At 39.0% G+C, this 17,591-nt stretch overlaps 1 protein-coding gene across 1 annotated transcript in view; it reads right to left on the reverse strand.

The window, feature by feature from the left end:
* Window positions 1-628: 628 nt before the first annotated feature.
* The window catches only part of nlgn4xa (neuroligin 4 X-linked a), an 88,591-nt gene continuing 71,628 nt past the window's right edge, over window positions 629-17,591 (reverse strand). Inside the window, exons 4-6 of the mRNA XM_077514420.1 lie at window positions 9,660-9,845; window positions 6,216-7,005; window positions 629-2,421 (exon numbers count right to left, since the gene is read on the reverse strand). Coding sequence (XP_077370546.1) covers window positions 1,536-2,421; window positions 6,216-7,005; window positions 9,660-9,845 — 1,862 coding nt within the window. The 3' untranslated portion in view covers window positions 629-1,535. The remainder of the gene's footprint in view (window positions 2,422-6,215; window positions 7,006-9,659; window positions 9,846-17,591) is intronic.

Genomic DNA, 17,591 nt, shown 5'->3' on the forward strand with positions numbered 1-17,591 from the left:
CAGACTAATTGGAGAGTGTAATTCGCCAGCTTGGTGATCCCCGCAGGTGAAAATACAATCAAGACTCTCTTCTATCTTCTGTATGAATTTGTGGTGAAAAGGTGAAGTATGAAAGTATGAAGTGAACAAAATAGAGCCTTTGATTTTTTTCCTTCTTCACTCCTTATAGAAAATACTTTGATATTTTATTAAAAACCATTGCAGAAAAATTTTATACATGTGCCCAGCCAGAAATAGTATCTCTATCATCACTTAAGGCAAAATAGCAAACAAATACTGAATAAGAAAGTAACCATTTTGAAATGTCTTTACCTTTTTTTCTCTTCTTAAATAGATTTAGTAGACGTCCCGTCTTCCCAGTTGGAGCATAACAGATGCAAAACAAAATGAACAGCAATGAGTTCTTCTGTTTTCGTTTCATAATAATAAATAGAATACTATTTACATTCATTCACTTGCTTTGTAACCCAAAATATATCACAAGCCTCACACAATACTTTACATATTGCTAGCATATGAGTAAAATTTGAACTATGTAACATATATTGCAACATTTACTCCATTACAACTAATATTGGTACTGCTTAAAAAACAAACAAAACAAAAACAAATGTGTTATGTTTCTGGCCACATTGTAGATTCAGACAGAAATAAATAATATAAATACAATTAACAATCACCCATGAAAAGAAAGAAAGAAAGAAAGAAAGAAAGAAAGAAAGAAAGAAAGAAAGAAAGAAAGAAAGAAAGAAAGAAAGAAAGAAAGAAAGAAAGAAAGAAGCAAAACTACCAAACAGCAGATTAGATTAGTCCTCATTCTTAGAAGTCTGGAACTGCGATAAAACTTCTTTGCAGGCATCCTGCGTTAACAGAAAGAAATCCCACAAAACAATAAAACAATATTTACAACCATAGCCTGGAGGCCCAAAATGCACAACTCTCAAAGGCTGAATTTTTATGTATTTTTTTTGGCTGTGCAGGAGAAAATATTGAATTACGGGGAAACAATAATGTGTTTATATATATACAGTATTTACATTTCAACAGAAAGATCAAAACAAAACAGCCAAACAAAAAATACCAATAGGACACTTTTTAAAAGTATTTTCCTCTCTCTTTTTTAAATTGTCATAGTTTTTTTTTTTTATGTCAATACTTTTCTGTCTGAAACATTTCTAATCAATAAAATGAGAATCCAGAGGGTCTCTTTGTATGTCTCCTGTTGCAGCGCATTAGTTGCTTTTTTATAAGATGGACAGCAACTCAGTCATTCACCGTCTTTGTTTTTCTGTCGATAAAACTCCATGAAGCTTAGCTCCCAATATTTATTACTATAGTGACATTCACAATTCATTTTTTTCTTTGTTAAAAAGACATCAATTTTTTTTTCCGATATATGCTTTGTCAAGAAGGCAGCGTAGCAAAATAACTTCTATCTGAAATGTTGGAGTCTGTGCTTCACATAGTCCCTCGCTTCCATTCGCCTTTTGCCAAATCAGTTGCGGCTCTCAGCGGGAATCCGGTCTCGAACGGAGCTATACCCGTGTGGTGGAGTGGCCATGTGGCAGGTTGGAACTGTTCTGGCTGCCCGCAAAAGTATTGAAGTTGTGCAGAGGCTGCATGCCAGCCAGCGAGTTGGGGATCATGGTGATGGTGCTGGGCGTCATCAGCGGGATGTCGTCGGGCGAGCGGCGCAACGTGAGGGTGTAGTCGGGCGGGCAGGCCAGGCGCAGCGTGTCGTGCACTTGCATGGCCTCGCGCTCGTGCTCCAGTTGCTGCTGCTTCATCTGCAGCGTCATCAACTCCTCGCTCTGCAGGTGGGCCACGTCATTGGCGGCGGACGGCGGCGCATTGACCGGCGTGGAGTTGCGCTGCGGGGTGGGCACGTGGCGGGTGGAATCGGCGCGGCGCTTGTCCTTTTTGTAGTAGAGAGCGGCGAAGGCCAGGATGTTGAGGAAGAGGAGGGAGGCGCCGACGGCGATGGTGACGCTCAGCTCGGTGGAGTAGTCGCGCTTGGTCTCGATCAGCACGGTGGACTCGTCGATGAAGTCGTCGCTTTTGCGCTGGTCCGTGGTGTGCTTGGTGTTGCCGGATGGCACCCCCGGATGGCGAGTGGTCGAGGGCCAGTTGTTTTTGCCCGGGAAACGTTTGGTGTAAGGGTACGGCGTGGTGTCTTGCGGCGGTATTTTGGTGGTGGTTGACACGTACTGGAAGAATTCATTAATATTGTGAAGATGCGGCACCAGCTCAAGCCAGAAGGCCACTTTGGTGGCACGGTAGTGGTCTCGGACTCGAGGTTTGAGACCAATATGAAGGTAGAGCTGGTCTTTGGGGTTATACTTTGTCCAGGCTACTTCCTCGAACCTGTTGGGCTTTGTGTGAATGAACTTTGTATCCTGTGGCACTGGTTGATTTGGGTCGCTGAAAAAAGAAACGGGAGAAACAAAAATTATAAATACAGTAATAGTACTCGGCTCCAGGGCTCTAATTTACTGTGCATTTACCACAGCGGTAATGCAAAGTGAAAGTGGTAAGAAAGCTAAAGTAGTGGGGAGGCAAAGAAATAATTAGAACATCAATAAGAAGCAACACTAATCAAAATAGAATCCTGGGTGCCTTTCCTCACAGGGTTCTTCTGTGCCCCGCTATGTTGTGGTTTGCGTGTGTGTCTGTGGGTACGATCATGGGGATATGATGGGGGCGGGGGGGGGGGGGGGGGTGTTTGGGGGGGGCTTTTTCCTTTTATTTTATCAAACAATGTTTTAATTTTTCAGCACTTTGAGTTGCATTTGAATGTATGAGAGGTGCTATATAAATAAAGTTTGATTTGATTTTGAGATGCAAACAGAACTATGTGTACACCATGGGGCATATTCACTAAGAATGCGCTCCGTCCGGTAATAGCGTGAAATATTGCACCACAACTGCACCCGCAGTCTGCACCCAGTTACCCACCTATTCACTAAGGATATTGCTCTAATGATATACCAGCGCAAACACGCCCACAAAACTGACAGCTTGGAGCAAATGTGCACCTGATTTACCACACATGGCAATGGATTTGCGGCAAAAACATGGTTGTTAGTTAACAGTTGCGAGAAAGATGACATTAATCAGAAAGCGAGGTTGGAACGAAAGTAAGCGTTTAGAGCGCCATTAAGATGTACAGAGCAGAGAGGACGACGACGTCATTCATTCATAAATTACAAATTATTGGTGCGATCGTTTTTTTTTTAAATATATTTTCAGAGGTTGGCGTGGGCGTACAGTATGCATCTGGCACGTAAGAATGATCGTAAAATGCCTCCCCGCCGTTGCCGATCAGCCCGGGTTACGGTATGTGTCCTAAACTAACATGGAAAAATCTCTCTCTCTCTCTCTCCTCTCTGCATGTTGTGCCACAAATGGCATGCACTGCTGTCATTCTCCCGGGATTGAAGTTGCGGCAGGTTAATACATGCTTTCCATAAACGTTATTTGAGTCAAACTACATGTGGCGATTTGCGTTGGCATTAGTGAATCAGACGGTGTATATCAATGAGTCTCATTTGCATTGGGGTGGGCATATTATGCGTCAAATGTATGCAAATTTCCTAATTTACATATGCGCAAATAACACCGCCGCACTGTGGCGCAATCTGGTTGGCAGCGCTCTTAGTGACGGTTTCCCCATATGCGCGTGTTTAGTGAATTAGGCGCTCTTGGATTTTTACCGGTTAGTGTCGTGCAAAGTCGACACAAACCTTTAGTGAATAGGCCCCAATGTGTTCTAAATTATTAGACTAATGCAGTTTATTTGCCTAAAAAGTTTTCAATTATTATAGCTTCTATAATAACCTGCATTTCATGGAACAAACCTAACCCAATATTTTTTTTTAGAATTTGTCATTTGAGGATTCACGTATAGCCTTTTAAGGCTGCTTCCGGGGTTCTCAATAGAGTTGAGGTTAGGGGATGATGGGGGGCAGCACACCATGAGTTTTTCTCAATTATACTGCTGCAACTAAAGCATTTTTACTATTTCTTCAAGCATGAGATGGTGTGTTGTGTCAGTCTTTATAGTTACCTAAAAACGCAACTGAGTTACATTACTGATTCGTTGCTTTAAAAAGTAACAAAATAAGATTAAATTTGCTTGAATAGTTACATTCAGCAGATACCGGCCACCCTGCTTAACATGAAAATGACACCCAGTTTTGCCACTCAGCTGTGTGATTTTAACAAACAGTTTGTTTTTATTAAAATCAAAATAAAGACAGCAACATTTTTGGCTTATCATAATTATTTTTAATTAAAAAATAATCCTTTTGATTTAACTTAAAAAATTCAGCACTTGTTTTTAATAAAAACATTAATTAAATGAAAATACATCTTTATAGATGTCACTTAACAAAAAAACATTTTTGAATAATTTCTAAAATAAATGAAATCTGAGGTAGTCGAGTGGTTAGCACGTCTGCTTCCCAGTTCTGAGGTCTCCGGTTCGAGTCCAGGCTCGGACCTTCCTGGGTGGAGTTTGCATGTTCTCCCCGTGCCCGCGTGGGTCTTCTCCGGGTACTCCGGTCTCCTCCCACATTCCAAAGACATGCATGGCAGGTTAATTGGGCGCTCTGAATTGTCCCTAGGTGTGCTTGTGAGTGTGTATGGTTGTTCGTCTCTGTGTGCCCTGTGATTGGTTGGCAACCAGTCCAGGGTGTCCCCCGCCTACTGCCCAGAGCCAGCTGAGATAGGCGCCAGCAGCCCCCGCGACCCTTGTGAGGAATAAGCGGTCAAGAAAATGGATGGACGGATGAAATCTGATCTATTTGACATATTTAAGTATAATGGCAAAATTCTACATTTATAACATACATTGTTTATAAAATTTTAATTTGTGGATTTTTTGCAGTCATGTCATCATGCATTACTGCAATCTTTTTTTTTTTTTTTTTTTTTAAACTAGCGCTAACACTCCAATGCTTATCTTACTTGAATCCCATATGCAGAAAGAAATCCAATTTCTATATTGTGAGTTGCAGCCAGTGAGGAAATGTTCTTTTTGCTCCTGAATTTTCATATTTTGGAGGTCACCAGTGAATCTCATTAGTTTCTGGACTGCATTAGCATTAGCACAGAAATGAGTTGTGCAGCTTAACATACATTGTATGAATTAAGTACGCCAGCTGACACTCATCGAGCACTGTTTTGTCGTGCGAACAAAGAGCCCTTGACAGCTCTCAACTGAATGAATATACCTGATGTCTAAAATTCACTTGGCCATAAAGGGGGCCTAGCACAGCACTTGCATCTTCATTCTGACTCCAGCGACACAATGACCGTCATCTATGGAAGTTAAGTGCAACAGCACCAACATGAACATGCAGTTGGACCAGTTAAATTGTGACTCTCGATATAGAGCGAGCACTTCCATTATAATCAACTTTCCAGCATGCGCCACCAATATTATAGCGTAAATAATCTGAGTTTGCAAGCCAGCAACTACAAGCCAGGCAATCACCCAAATGCTTGTTTTTATTGTTGGATCCAACTACCACATATTGTTGATTTAGATTAGAATGTAGAGTTCCATATTACAATGTCTGCTCTCCAAATGGTGACTGCATTAGGGATTGTACACACATGGCTGCTACCATGTGGTGGGATTCTACACGGCGCCTGTCAACGGAGCCCTAACATATGTTCCGACAATATGCCACTCCTCGACAGATGAATTAGCAAACATTAACACACCACTAAAGGCCTTTTCTTCTCCATGCACAGAACTGTGAGCTTTTCTTACAAATCTTACACATCTCATTAAGCTTTCAATCAAGTCTGTAATGACAGTGGGAGGACTATCATTAGCAGACATTTTCTTTAGATGTTGAATTATATTTTTCACGAGAAAATTGGAATCCACCTTTTCTTTTAAAGCAGTAAGTCAGTGTCAGACATATTTATATTTGTGATTTTATGGAATGTTGTGGATCAAATTCTAATTAATGTCAGTGTCAAATTATCTCTTACAAAATCTGTTAAAACTACATAGCCTCTGAGGAAAAAATAAATAAATAAATATATATATATATATATATATATATATATATATATATATATATATATATATATATATATATATACACACATATATGTTACCAGTATTTATTTATTATTATTGTTGTTATTATTATTATTAGAATCCTCACAAATAAAATTAGGTTGAAAATAATATTTACCCTGTTTTGGCAAAGTTAGTCCAGTAGGTCATGACGACAGCACTCAGCATGACGTCATTCTTGGAGAAATTGCAGTTAAAGAGATCCGTCGGGCCAATCATAGGAATCCCAAATACATAAGGTACTTCATCACCGTGAGCCGAGTCGGCCCAGCTGGGCTTCATGTCGCTCTGACAATGGTGGTAAAAAGCGTAGAAGTATGTGGGGGAGCCATACTGGGCATGGAGATCAGCTGTAGCCACTGCTGGCGCCACCCACTGGTGGTCTGTGAACAACGCCACTAAGGTCTTGCGCCGGTTCTCTGGATTCTCCTTGTCTGCCCAGTCGGTGTACATGAACTTGATTGTCTCGCGCAGAGTGTCCTTGCCCTCGGGGTAGCCGTACAGATGGTCCACAAAGTCAGACACGGCAAAGTCAAAATCATTAGCCGAGACACCATCCTCACTGTCCACAATCCCGTCGACGAACTTGAATCCCTCGCCTTGATTGACGCCCAGCATGATGTCATAGTTGAGGAACTCGCCTTGTTCCATGAGGATTTGGGGATCGTCGGGTATCACGTCGCCGTCAATCACTGGACCGAAAGCGATGTGGTACTTTGCCGGCGTCACGTACTGCTCGATGAGCTCCTTGTAGTTCTTGTTCTGCAGGCACTCCACCAGGTCGATGGTGTCCAGCATGTTGCAGCCAACTTTCTCGGCAAGGACTCGCGTGTACTTGGCGGGCTGGTAGTTGACTGCCCAGCTTGAAAGTGCCGTGCCGCTCTGTATGATAGCTTTCTGGAACATATCTGAAAATGGTGTCAAGAATTAGTGCAGGTCATTTCTTGTGATGTGCACATCAAAGTACAATAGGTCACATTTAAAACACTGAATAGAGTTTGCTTCTTTCCTATTTGGAAATATAGTTAGAGTTTGATTTGGTCTGGGTTCCCATGTCCGTACATGAAGTTATATGAAAGCAATCTTGGTTTGAGATTTTGGGTAAGGGATTAGTACAAACAGACACAATGCTGCCTTAAGATATGAGTGAGCTCTCTTTAAAGTGTTTCGGGAAACAAGCCATTGTTTGTCCAATTCTTTGCTTTGACGTCAATGACATGTAAGCTTGTAATTTGAGCCCTGTATGGTGACAGTGAACTCAACCCACTGCACAACAAGCAGCAGTTTGGCAGATAGTAAACAATTCTTCGCAAAAGTGGCTGTTTAAATCCATTCCCCATTTACTGTCAAACTAAACATACAAAGTAAAACAACAATAATTACACATGATGCATTTAACCGTACGCTTCAACCCTAACCCGAAGCTAACAAACAATGTAAAACACCACTCACTGACTGGATAACAAATAGCATGACACATTATTATACAGTGATGTTTTACTCATTACAAACACACTACAAAAAAACGTTTTAGATTAATTATTAGTATTAAAAGGCAATACTGGGTTAACAGTGTCCACAATCAAAAACTAAAAACAACAAAGAAGAATATATAAAGTGACCGCAGAGTCATTTGAAGGTAAATTATATGCGATTCGACGTGATGGAGCTGACAAGTTGATTTAGGGCAGTAACCTGGAAATGGGTGTCAGCAGTGGCCTTTTCCACAGCAGATCTTCAAGGCTCTTGTTGTGCGGTGAATAAGATTTCACACTGGCTGTTTTCTCAATGGGATGATGAATTACCCAAACTCAAAGAGCAGTTTGCCTCTTTTACGCAAATATATCTAACTCATATATCAAGACATCTTATAAAAAAAAAAGAAAGAAAAAAAAATCAATTCTCTTGGCTCAACAAATATCACAGTTAACAAATGCTCCATTAATCAGGAAGTGGCTTGATATGAGTGGCACATAAATGCTTACTTTTTGCTTTGAATGAATGGTGCAGTAGATAGTTTGTAAAATAAATAAATAAATACAGTACAGTTGTATAATTGCGATGAAATGAAGTTTCAAATGTAACTGGCAACGCGTGGTTGTGGATGAAAAGGTATCCGACGAGGCAGGAAATTGCATCTATGGGAAAACTTACACTTAAAATGAAAGCTGTTTTCTGATATTGACATCTTAAAATAGATAAGCGGTTCATAAAGTGGATGGATGTATGGATGGAAAACACACATGTAAACACCAAATGTGATCCAAATAAGACTGACCTGAGCACACATCAATTCTCTGCAATAGTTGTCAGACTATTTCTATTTATTTTATTTTTTTATACGAGTAGCATTATATTTTCTTTTATTAAAAATGTAATTTATTATAAATAAGTGATAGGATATGAAGAATAAGGGGTAGGACTGGATAAGTTTTCAACTTCTTCCTACTCCCTTGAACATATACATAGATATTTATTGGATGTTTCTTTTATTTTATTTTTTTATTTTTAACTTTATGTGTTTATATAATTATACGTGTATATATGCATATGTTCAATAAACTTCAAACTTCAAACTTCAAACTTCAGACTATAATACAGTTTATCTCCTGAATTTAATGGGATCATAAAAGGATTAAATACTCACCATAACACCTTAACAATATCTACATGAAGCCAATCTTGAAACCTAAAATATTGGGCCAAGTCTCACTATTATTGCAGATTCAGTGTTTGCATTTTTGCTGTACTATTTATACCCAGGCAGACAAGTTAAAATGATGACTCACCGAGGCACACTTCAAAAGGGGGTTTTGGCCTCACATTAGACAGCACCCCCCTCCCCCTCTCATTCCCACCCCACCCCACCCCCAAGGCTTGTTAAGCAACAGCCAAGCTTTTGCTTCTGCCACTGTTAATTAAGAGGTCGGGTATCGGCCATATTTGGTTTCCTGTAGAGTATGAGGACTTATCAAAACCAGTCATTTAGAATCTGTCAAACACAAAATGGGAATCATTTAAGGAATATGATCCATGTACAGGTCTGTGAATACTTCCTCTTTGGTCAAATCAGACATCATTTTATGTTAGATATTGTGCAATGTAAATTTCAGGGTTTTAAAATCCTTTAATTAATCCCACATAAAACGTCTATATCGTCTGTACTTAATTTACTGATTACAAGGACTAGTAACAGGAAGTTAAATAGATTATTGTAATTTTCGCTAACTCCGGATTTAACCAAAATCTCATGCCACCAAATTGTCACCCCAAAGAATCCGTTTGAAAGGTGACCTCAGAAGACCCTTTGAAATATGATCCTGTCATAACTTCCCTCCAGGTGGTCTGATCTTTTCATTTCATTTCCTCCAACAAGAGTAAAAAAAAATGAGAAGACCTTTTCATGGCAGCTTGCAGCTTTAATGTATCGTGATGACTTCATTTGAACTTCTAAAGGAGAGACTACAAAACATCCTAAAATAAGACCAGACATGACAAAATTATGAAACATGTTCACATGTCGGCAAATCTTGTCAAAGTGTACGCGAGTGGAAAGATGTACCTTCTGAGTAATGTGAGAGGGTCAGCAGGCTGACACATGAGGCCCCGGCACCGGAGCCGAAAATGGTCACTCGTTTTGGGTCTCCTTTGAAGGCTTGGATGTTTTCCTTGATCCACCTGAGAGCTTGAATTTGATCAAGCAGGCCATAGTTGCCCTTGGCCGCCTGGTCTCCAGTGCTCAGAAACCCTGCAGGGACGAATAGAAGCAGGAAATAAGCAGACGCCACTTTTCTAATTGGTGATTCAAATATTTCTTCTTTATGGCTGAATGGCAGATTAAAGTAAATCACAAGGTCAGGAATCGGATCTACATTTCAATTTGTTCCAGAAAATAGTCAAAGCAAAAGCATTATTGCAGTTTATTTGTTTTGCTGAGGTGTTTGAGAGCATAATTCGCCACTCATCCATGCAACTTATATGATATGAATAGAGATCAGTAGGCTTACCAGTTGCCTGATAACAAGGATTTTACTTTGAATTCAATGAAGGTAATATAACTTGTGTATAAGTAACTCGCTTCAAATTGTCCGGTGACAAAATGATGACAACATCAGGTTCTCTGGCTTCATGCTCGCCCACAATCTTTCACAACTGATAAACAAGCAACTTGCCCAAAACAATTAAAAAGGCTGCCCGGGGATAACTATTGGCCCCCTTCTCACCAGGCCTGCAGGCTTGGCTGGCAATGCCTGGCAACAACAGTCTTTCCCTGAGAGCCTACCAAAACTACAGTGTCAATTTAAAATGAAAGGGCCACCGGGTTGGAGAGAAAGATGAAAACAGGCAGGAGGGAGGTAGCCTGTGGCTCAGTGATAGAGAGCAGCTTCAAGTTTGTCAAAGCAAGGTTCAGGGATGATAGCAAATGGGCGGGTGAGAATTACTTCGCCTCTGGCAGCATTCGACAGCCTGCGGGGCGACCACCACTCTGACTCTTGTCTTGCATCTCCATTCGCTTGAACCTCCTGTTTTTTGTCATTTCGGTTCTGTACTTTTTCAACTTCCTCTCTCACCTCTTCGTAAACGTGTTAAGACTAACACCCACAAGACTAATCTGGAAATGTGTAAGGATGCATTTCAAAAAACAAAAATAGACTGTGGCTTATGACTCCAGTGAGGAGTTGTAGGTTCAGACTTCAGCCCTTCGCAAACATAATTCCAAATATTTACTTTTGGCTTGTTTGTTCAAATTATTTCTCAGGGTTGTTGAAATGCCATATTTTGAAGTAAATATTCTTTTACTACTTAACAAAAGAAAAAAACAAAACACCAAAACATTGTATCCAACCAAGGTTATTATAGTAAATGAAAATTAGCAAAATGATTGCTAATTGTTAATGTAATGGCCTAAAAGAAAAGGCAGTCTATCTTATACCAGTTCCGCATTTGTAATTATCAGCAGTTCCTGGGATAGGGGCTCCAGCCCACTCTAATGAGGACAAATGGAATAGAAAATGGATGGATGGAGGTATATTTAAATAATAATAATAATAATAATAATAATAATAATAATAATATTTTTTTAAAGATAATAATAATAATAATAATAATAATAATAATAATAATAATAATAATAATAATAATAATACTGCGATTGGCTGGCAACCAGTCCAGGGTGTCCCCCGCCTACTGCCCAGAGCCAGCTGAGATAGGCGCCAGCACCCCCCGCGACCCTTGTGAGGAATAAGCGGTCAAGAAAATGGATGGATGGATGGATAATAATAATAATAATAATAATAATAATAATAATAATAATAATAATAATAATAATAATCAACCAAATGCTGAAAATTGATTTTAGGTAAATGTACAATAGTAAAAACTGCCCCTGCATAAGTTTTATTGTCATCCTAGGAAACATAAGGCTCATTATAGTAAAACAGTCGGAAACATAACAAAGCCAAAAACGTTTAATAACGATTAGTAAAGTCATTTCTTCTTCTTCTTTTTTTTTTTTTAAATAATCAATGAGCAGTGCAAAATCTAAATGCAGCGCTGCCTGGTCAGTGGGTTGTGGAATCAAAAACACCCACTAAATATGGCCAGCAGATGGCAGCATTGTATCTTTTCAATGGGCTGTATGAAATTACAATGAAAGATGACGGAATCTGAAGAAATCTGATGACAGAACGTTTTCAAGGATGACGTGAATGATCAAAGCCTTTGTCACATTAAACCTAATTCACAGAGCGTCACTAAAAAAATATTAGTGTCAAAGTCACTGTTGTGGTGAAAATGTATCTTTTCACAAAAAGATTGAAGTCTATGTCTGTGTTCGTCACTTGTTCTTGGCATCTCACATTCCACTTGGTCAGTTTAAGGAGGACTTCCCCCTTGCTCGTCTGCTGCCATCACCAGACTGTGACGGTGCTATGGAGCAGACACAGACTTCATATGTCTGTGCAATTCCAAGAGTAAAATTAAGCAGGCTGTGGATAAGCATAATGGTTAGCCTCGGGTCGCTTGCTTTGGCCGCTAGTCTTAAAAGATTCATACTGGTTGGACCACGCGACTGACGGCGGGATACCAAGGTAGCTTTCCATATTTGGCCCAACTCTCTTAATGACAGCTTCATTGTCATACAAAAAACAAAAACAAAAAAACAAAAAACAAAACCCGAACATGGCCATTAGCAAGGTCACTGGCAAAATCTTGTCTCTTAAATACAAAAAAAGTTTTTTTTGGATGGATGGCTAAAATGTTGCGTCTTACAACATGCTATGCTATGCCAACACAAGATGAGACCAGCTGATTTAAGGGAAATATGCACAGGGCTCTCACTAATATCGACAAACACAGTCAGTGTAATAGTGACTTGAATTTGTCATCCTTTGTTCTTATTGGTTTCTATACTGGTCCATCAAAATATTTCCAAACTTGGAAGTTGGTCTGTGGTGCGAAAAGAGGTTAGAAACTGCTGTACTGTGATGCTGTACTACGAAAACAAAGTAAAATGCTTAGAACAAAAGCTATGGAGGGTACGACTGAATTAGTCTGCACCTCCCACCAGAATTTGACTCACAACAGTCCATTAAATTGGCCAATTATCACTTTCATGTTGATGGAAAATCACTGTTAGCATTTTCTGTAATTCACACACAAAAAAAACTACAAAGCTCATGTCATTTGCACTTTTACTTCTAAATTGTAAATAAGAAAAGAAAAAAAAACACCCATTATCTGACAAAACTTGAGCAGAGCTTTCTACCTCCTCACAGTCGAAAATGTTTTATCTATTTGTCTGACCCTCCATCCTTGAGAGTTCCTAACAAAAGTTTGGCGTCTATGTGACTCAGATGTAATGATTTCCTTTTACTTAGCGAAAAAAAAAATAATCTTCTGAAAATAGCATACTGTCGGTCCTATGTGTAAAACACTTATGTAGCACCCCCCATTTTTACTTTTTTGGGGGGATGTCTGCATTCAGTTTTATCCTAAAACAAAAGGGTTAGGGTTAGAAACAAAACAAAACAAATGTATTAAAAAAAACAAAAAAACAAAAATGGACATACGTGTTTTTCACACAGCAGCAACAATATTCTTCTTCTTGGCATCATTTGAATTTAGCAGGGATGGAAAAGTGAATCCGTCATCATCCATGCAAAGGCCTTCATGCATCACACTATTCTAGTGAGAGACAGCACACTGACAACATGACGCTTATACTAGTTAATTGTGCTCTGTGTCCAGAAGATAATTCCCCCCATAGCTGAAAGTTGAAATGTTAATTAACAAAGGGAACGACAGCGAAGGCAAGTGTGAGATATGAAGAGCAAAGCCAGCTCAGCCCCAACAGTCAGCTAGCATCTACGCCAGTGAGGATCCCAGCTTAGCTGTAATTTGGAAGTGTTGATACCCGCAAGAGACCTCGGGACACGTCTGTTTTTATATAACATAATCTCCTGCGTGTCATGTTCCTGTTTCTCTGCCTGCCTGTCTGCTGTTTTTTGGTTTTGTTTTGTTTCCAGTCTCCCGGCTGAGGCATTATTGGGCGGAGCCTGCTGCACCTACTGTCAACGATCATCAGCCGTGTGTTTAAAGGCAGTCGAAGCCAAAGGGAAGACAGTGGATTTTTTTACTTTGTTTTCACCACCGTCCCGACGTTTTCCTTTGCTCATTCCTCGAAAATTGTTTATCTCGTGCCTGCCAGTCATACTTACTGTTTGTTCAACTGTTCTCGTAAGCACAGTCGGCCTGACCCAATGTGGCGCCCGCGGCAACATTTTATGTTGCATCCCATTCTATCAGCAATTTGCATACGTTTAAAAAAAGAAATGCAAGGCATTGTTTTTGCCATTGTATTCAAATTACAAGATACCACGTCACCCAATTCAAAGGGGAAGTCAATCCAAATATATTCTTTACAATATGTGCCCCACTAGTGTAAACACAATATTTTGATTAATATTATTACGTTTGTGAAATATAAGTTAAGTAGCAAATTCCAGCCGTTTTTATCCATCTCGCGGCCATTTTATCACTTGCGGTCGAAGGAAGATGACATCATAGTTGCTCGGGGCTCAGGTAACGACCAGTTACGGCTCACCTGTTTTCTGAAGCTGAACCGTAAATGGTTTTTACCTGAGCAACTGTGATGTCAATTTCAGTCAACAGCAAGTGGCAAAATGGCCGCCCCCTGAGATCGATAACAACGGATGGATTTTGCTGTTGAACTGATACTCCACAGAAATATCAGTTAAAATTAGTGTACCATGTTGAGGCAAACCATTTAAAAGGAATTTACCAACTTTGAGTGGATTGTGCTAAATAGCTGATGCAATACTGATGCTTCAGTTCATTACTGTATCTTTTATTTGCTTTTGTATTAATTGGGCATTGCTTTAGATTTGAATCTATTCCTATATTTTCCATTTTAAGCTTTAATGTAAGTAGTGATTTCCCCCCCCCAATTTTGTGGAGCCTCCTGAAGGCCACAGTGCACTTCACATTAGCCTTCTTTCCTGGTGTGGGTTAAGTTCTGTTTTTAGATGTCTTCCTTCCACTGTGGCTCCATCATTATTATTGTTATTTATTTTTTATTTTTAATCTGCCCAGTTATTTATTTTAACCTTTAGTAGTCACAGTTTTTCATTTAATAGTCAGTCATTATTGCTCCAGCGTTACCTGCTCCCTTAGTTTAATGACTTCTGCTTTTTATTTTTGCTTTACTGTACTTCTGTCGAGTCTGCTTTGAGGTCCACATTGTTGCGTCATTATGCCATGACGGACAGCAATATTTATGTATTTTTCTTCAGGTATGAGGTAGATAGAATATGTTTAAATGGTGAAGTCTTCTAAACATTCCCATTACTCTAAATGTGTTTGATTATTTCCCAATATAGCCACATCCTGGATATGATAAGGTGTGTGACTTGTGCAACCACATCATCTCAGTTGTTTTTACTTCCCCTCTTGAAAAATAAATAAATATATAAATAAATAAATTAATTAATAATAATAATAATAATAATAATAATAATAATAATAATAATAATAATAATAATAATAATAATAATAACAATAATAATAACAATAATAATAATAATAGTTGTTGTTATTATTTTAAAAAAAAACTTTAAAGGAGTTGTACAGGTTACATGTGACATTCATGGTGTGAAAAGTTTTGAAATGATTTATAATAGTCTCTTTTTTTTTTTTTTTTTGCACAAAAATACTGCATTCAAACAGGGGTGTGTCAACTTTTTATATGCACTTCAGATTTAATATATCAGCACGTAGAGTATACAATTGCCACATAAACCCCCGTTGATCATTCTGCTCTGTCTCATTGCTATGTTGTGAATCTGCACATACTGTCGATATTTTTGGCTCTCCCCAGGATTTAGCTGCTAGGCACCTGCCTGGGGCTGCCCGATGGGGCTGCAGAGTTCCAGAGATTTGGTAAAAGGAGAGCGTTGACTCATGAGATTAACAAAAAAAAATAAAAAATCCAAGATTATCACAGATAAATAGAAGCCCTGTGAGGGGGGAAAAACAGTCAAATTTGCACAATTAATGTCTGAAACATGTAGAGATCTTAGTTTTATAGTTTGGGTGTTCTTTTGAGTAGATAATCAATACGCAAAGACTTTGTGTGAGTCTCCGTTTTAATGTGAACATCTTTGATGTAGCACGTCTGTTCCAGTAACAAGAGAAAGTTGTCTGTTTACTTTTGACAGCGCTGGATGTTCTACACCAGATCAGAGGAAACAACAACAAGTTCATCTGCTGAACTAGGGCAAGCCTGTTTTTCCACATACACACATATCTACAGTATGTATGAACTCTGCATACACAATAAGCTTGGTCCAAAACCAGGTCAGAATCTCAAAATTTGCTCTTTTTGAAAAGAGCGCTGTGTCTTCCACTTTAAAACCCCAAAGAGTGACACAAGACATGGATAAAAATTTATAGCCGGTACTGATGTGTGACACATCTATCACAAGCATTCTGGCTTGAATGTAGGGATGGATGAGTACCAATACCCAGCCTTATTTATGTTTAAGGTACTCCTGACCAGAGGTGGCAATCCCGTCAATATTGAACGAAGGTCCGTCAATTCATCAATGGACGCCTGTTTTGTTGACGAATGACAAGAAACAACAAAAATTGACAGGCTAATCATTGACAAAAGTGTTTGTTTTTTTTTCGAAGTGGTTTATAGACTACAGCGTGGGGAAATCATGCAGAGAAAGGCAGCTGCAATCCGCCAATTAACTAAGTGAAGAAGAAGGAAATGAACACATTTTCAATGGGGTTGAATACAGGACAGCTAGAAGACCATTCTCTTCTTCTGTGGGGATGAGGTGTAGTCACGATAGAGTTCAGCACCAACTATAGTGTGCAGAGAGCAGTGAGTATACACAATGTATTCAGCAAAACTAGTACGTTTGCAAGGTTTGAAATTATGTGGTCATAAATAATTAACCATCGACATGTCAACTGGGACTGGCTCCAGCTCACCCGCGGGCCGCGACCCTGGTCAGCAGAAGCGGTCCAGAAAATGGATATTTTCAAAACAAATTTGTATTCATCAGCCCAACAGTGTGTTTTGCCTTTCAGCAGTTTCCAGCATGTACAATATGTGCGGCTGTACAGGGTTAGATATCTGGGGGGCAGTAATGCACCCAAAAACATCATTCCTGCCAGATGATATATAAATATATCTATTTATCGTAAGTAATCATGGAGAGGAAAAGGTCAAAACCATCATGTGCAGTTTTGAAAGTGTGAAGACAAATAAAAATGATAACATAATCAACTAAATACTAATACAGTATATAACTCTCAATATATCTCTTCACTTTCACTCTTAATAACAGGAAGGTATAAAAAGCATGGGTGGGAGGGATCAGGTGGATACAAGCATTTTTTTTTTTAAGCAAAAGGCGTGTGCTGTATTTTTGTTGTTAAGCGATATTATGCTTTCATTCTCTTTAGGGGCATCCCTAAAAATGGGCTCGACACACCTATGGATGCCAGTATGGAGGCAGTTTTATTTCTAATGACTATATTATGCTGATATTTATGATGTGGTGGTTGTAGGTTCAGCTTGAAATCGTCGCTAATCTCTCTTATGCCATTTATGGTATTAGAACAGTGATTTTTAATGTCAGTTTCATTAGCCTCTTGGCAAAATGCTTAAATAATAGCATCAGATACTGAATTTTCTTTTTGTGTGTGTTTTAAATGAAATGACTTGAGATAGAACAGGGTCCTGAGCAAAATTCAAGACATTTCTTTGTTTTTGTGTCCTTTTTAGTTACATTTGAAATTGTTTTCTTAGATTTTCCTAAATATTAATGCAGATGACGGCAGCATAACTTTCAAGTCATCAACTGTTGAGTAATTAATATGTTTTAAAACAAATCTCCCAATGGTAACAGTATTTTTTTTTATAATAAATAAGTAGAAATAAATCATGGAAAAAAACGGG

The sequence above is a fragment of the Festucalex cinctus genome, chromosome 2 (assembly GCF_051991245.1).
Source record: "Festucalex cinctus isolate MCC-2025b chromosome 2, RoL_Fcin_1.0, whole genome shotgun sequence".
Lineage (NCBI taxonomy): Eukaryota > Metazoa > Chordata > Actinopteri > Syngnathiformes > Syngnathidae > Festucalex > Festucalex cinctus.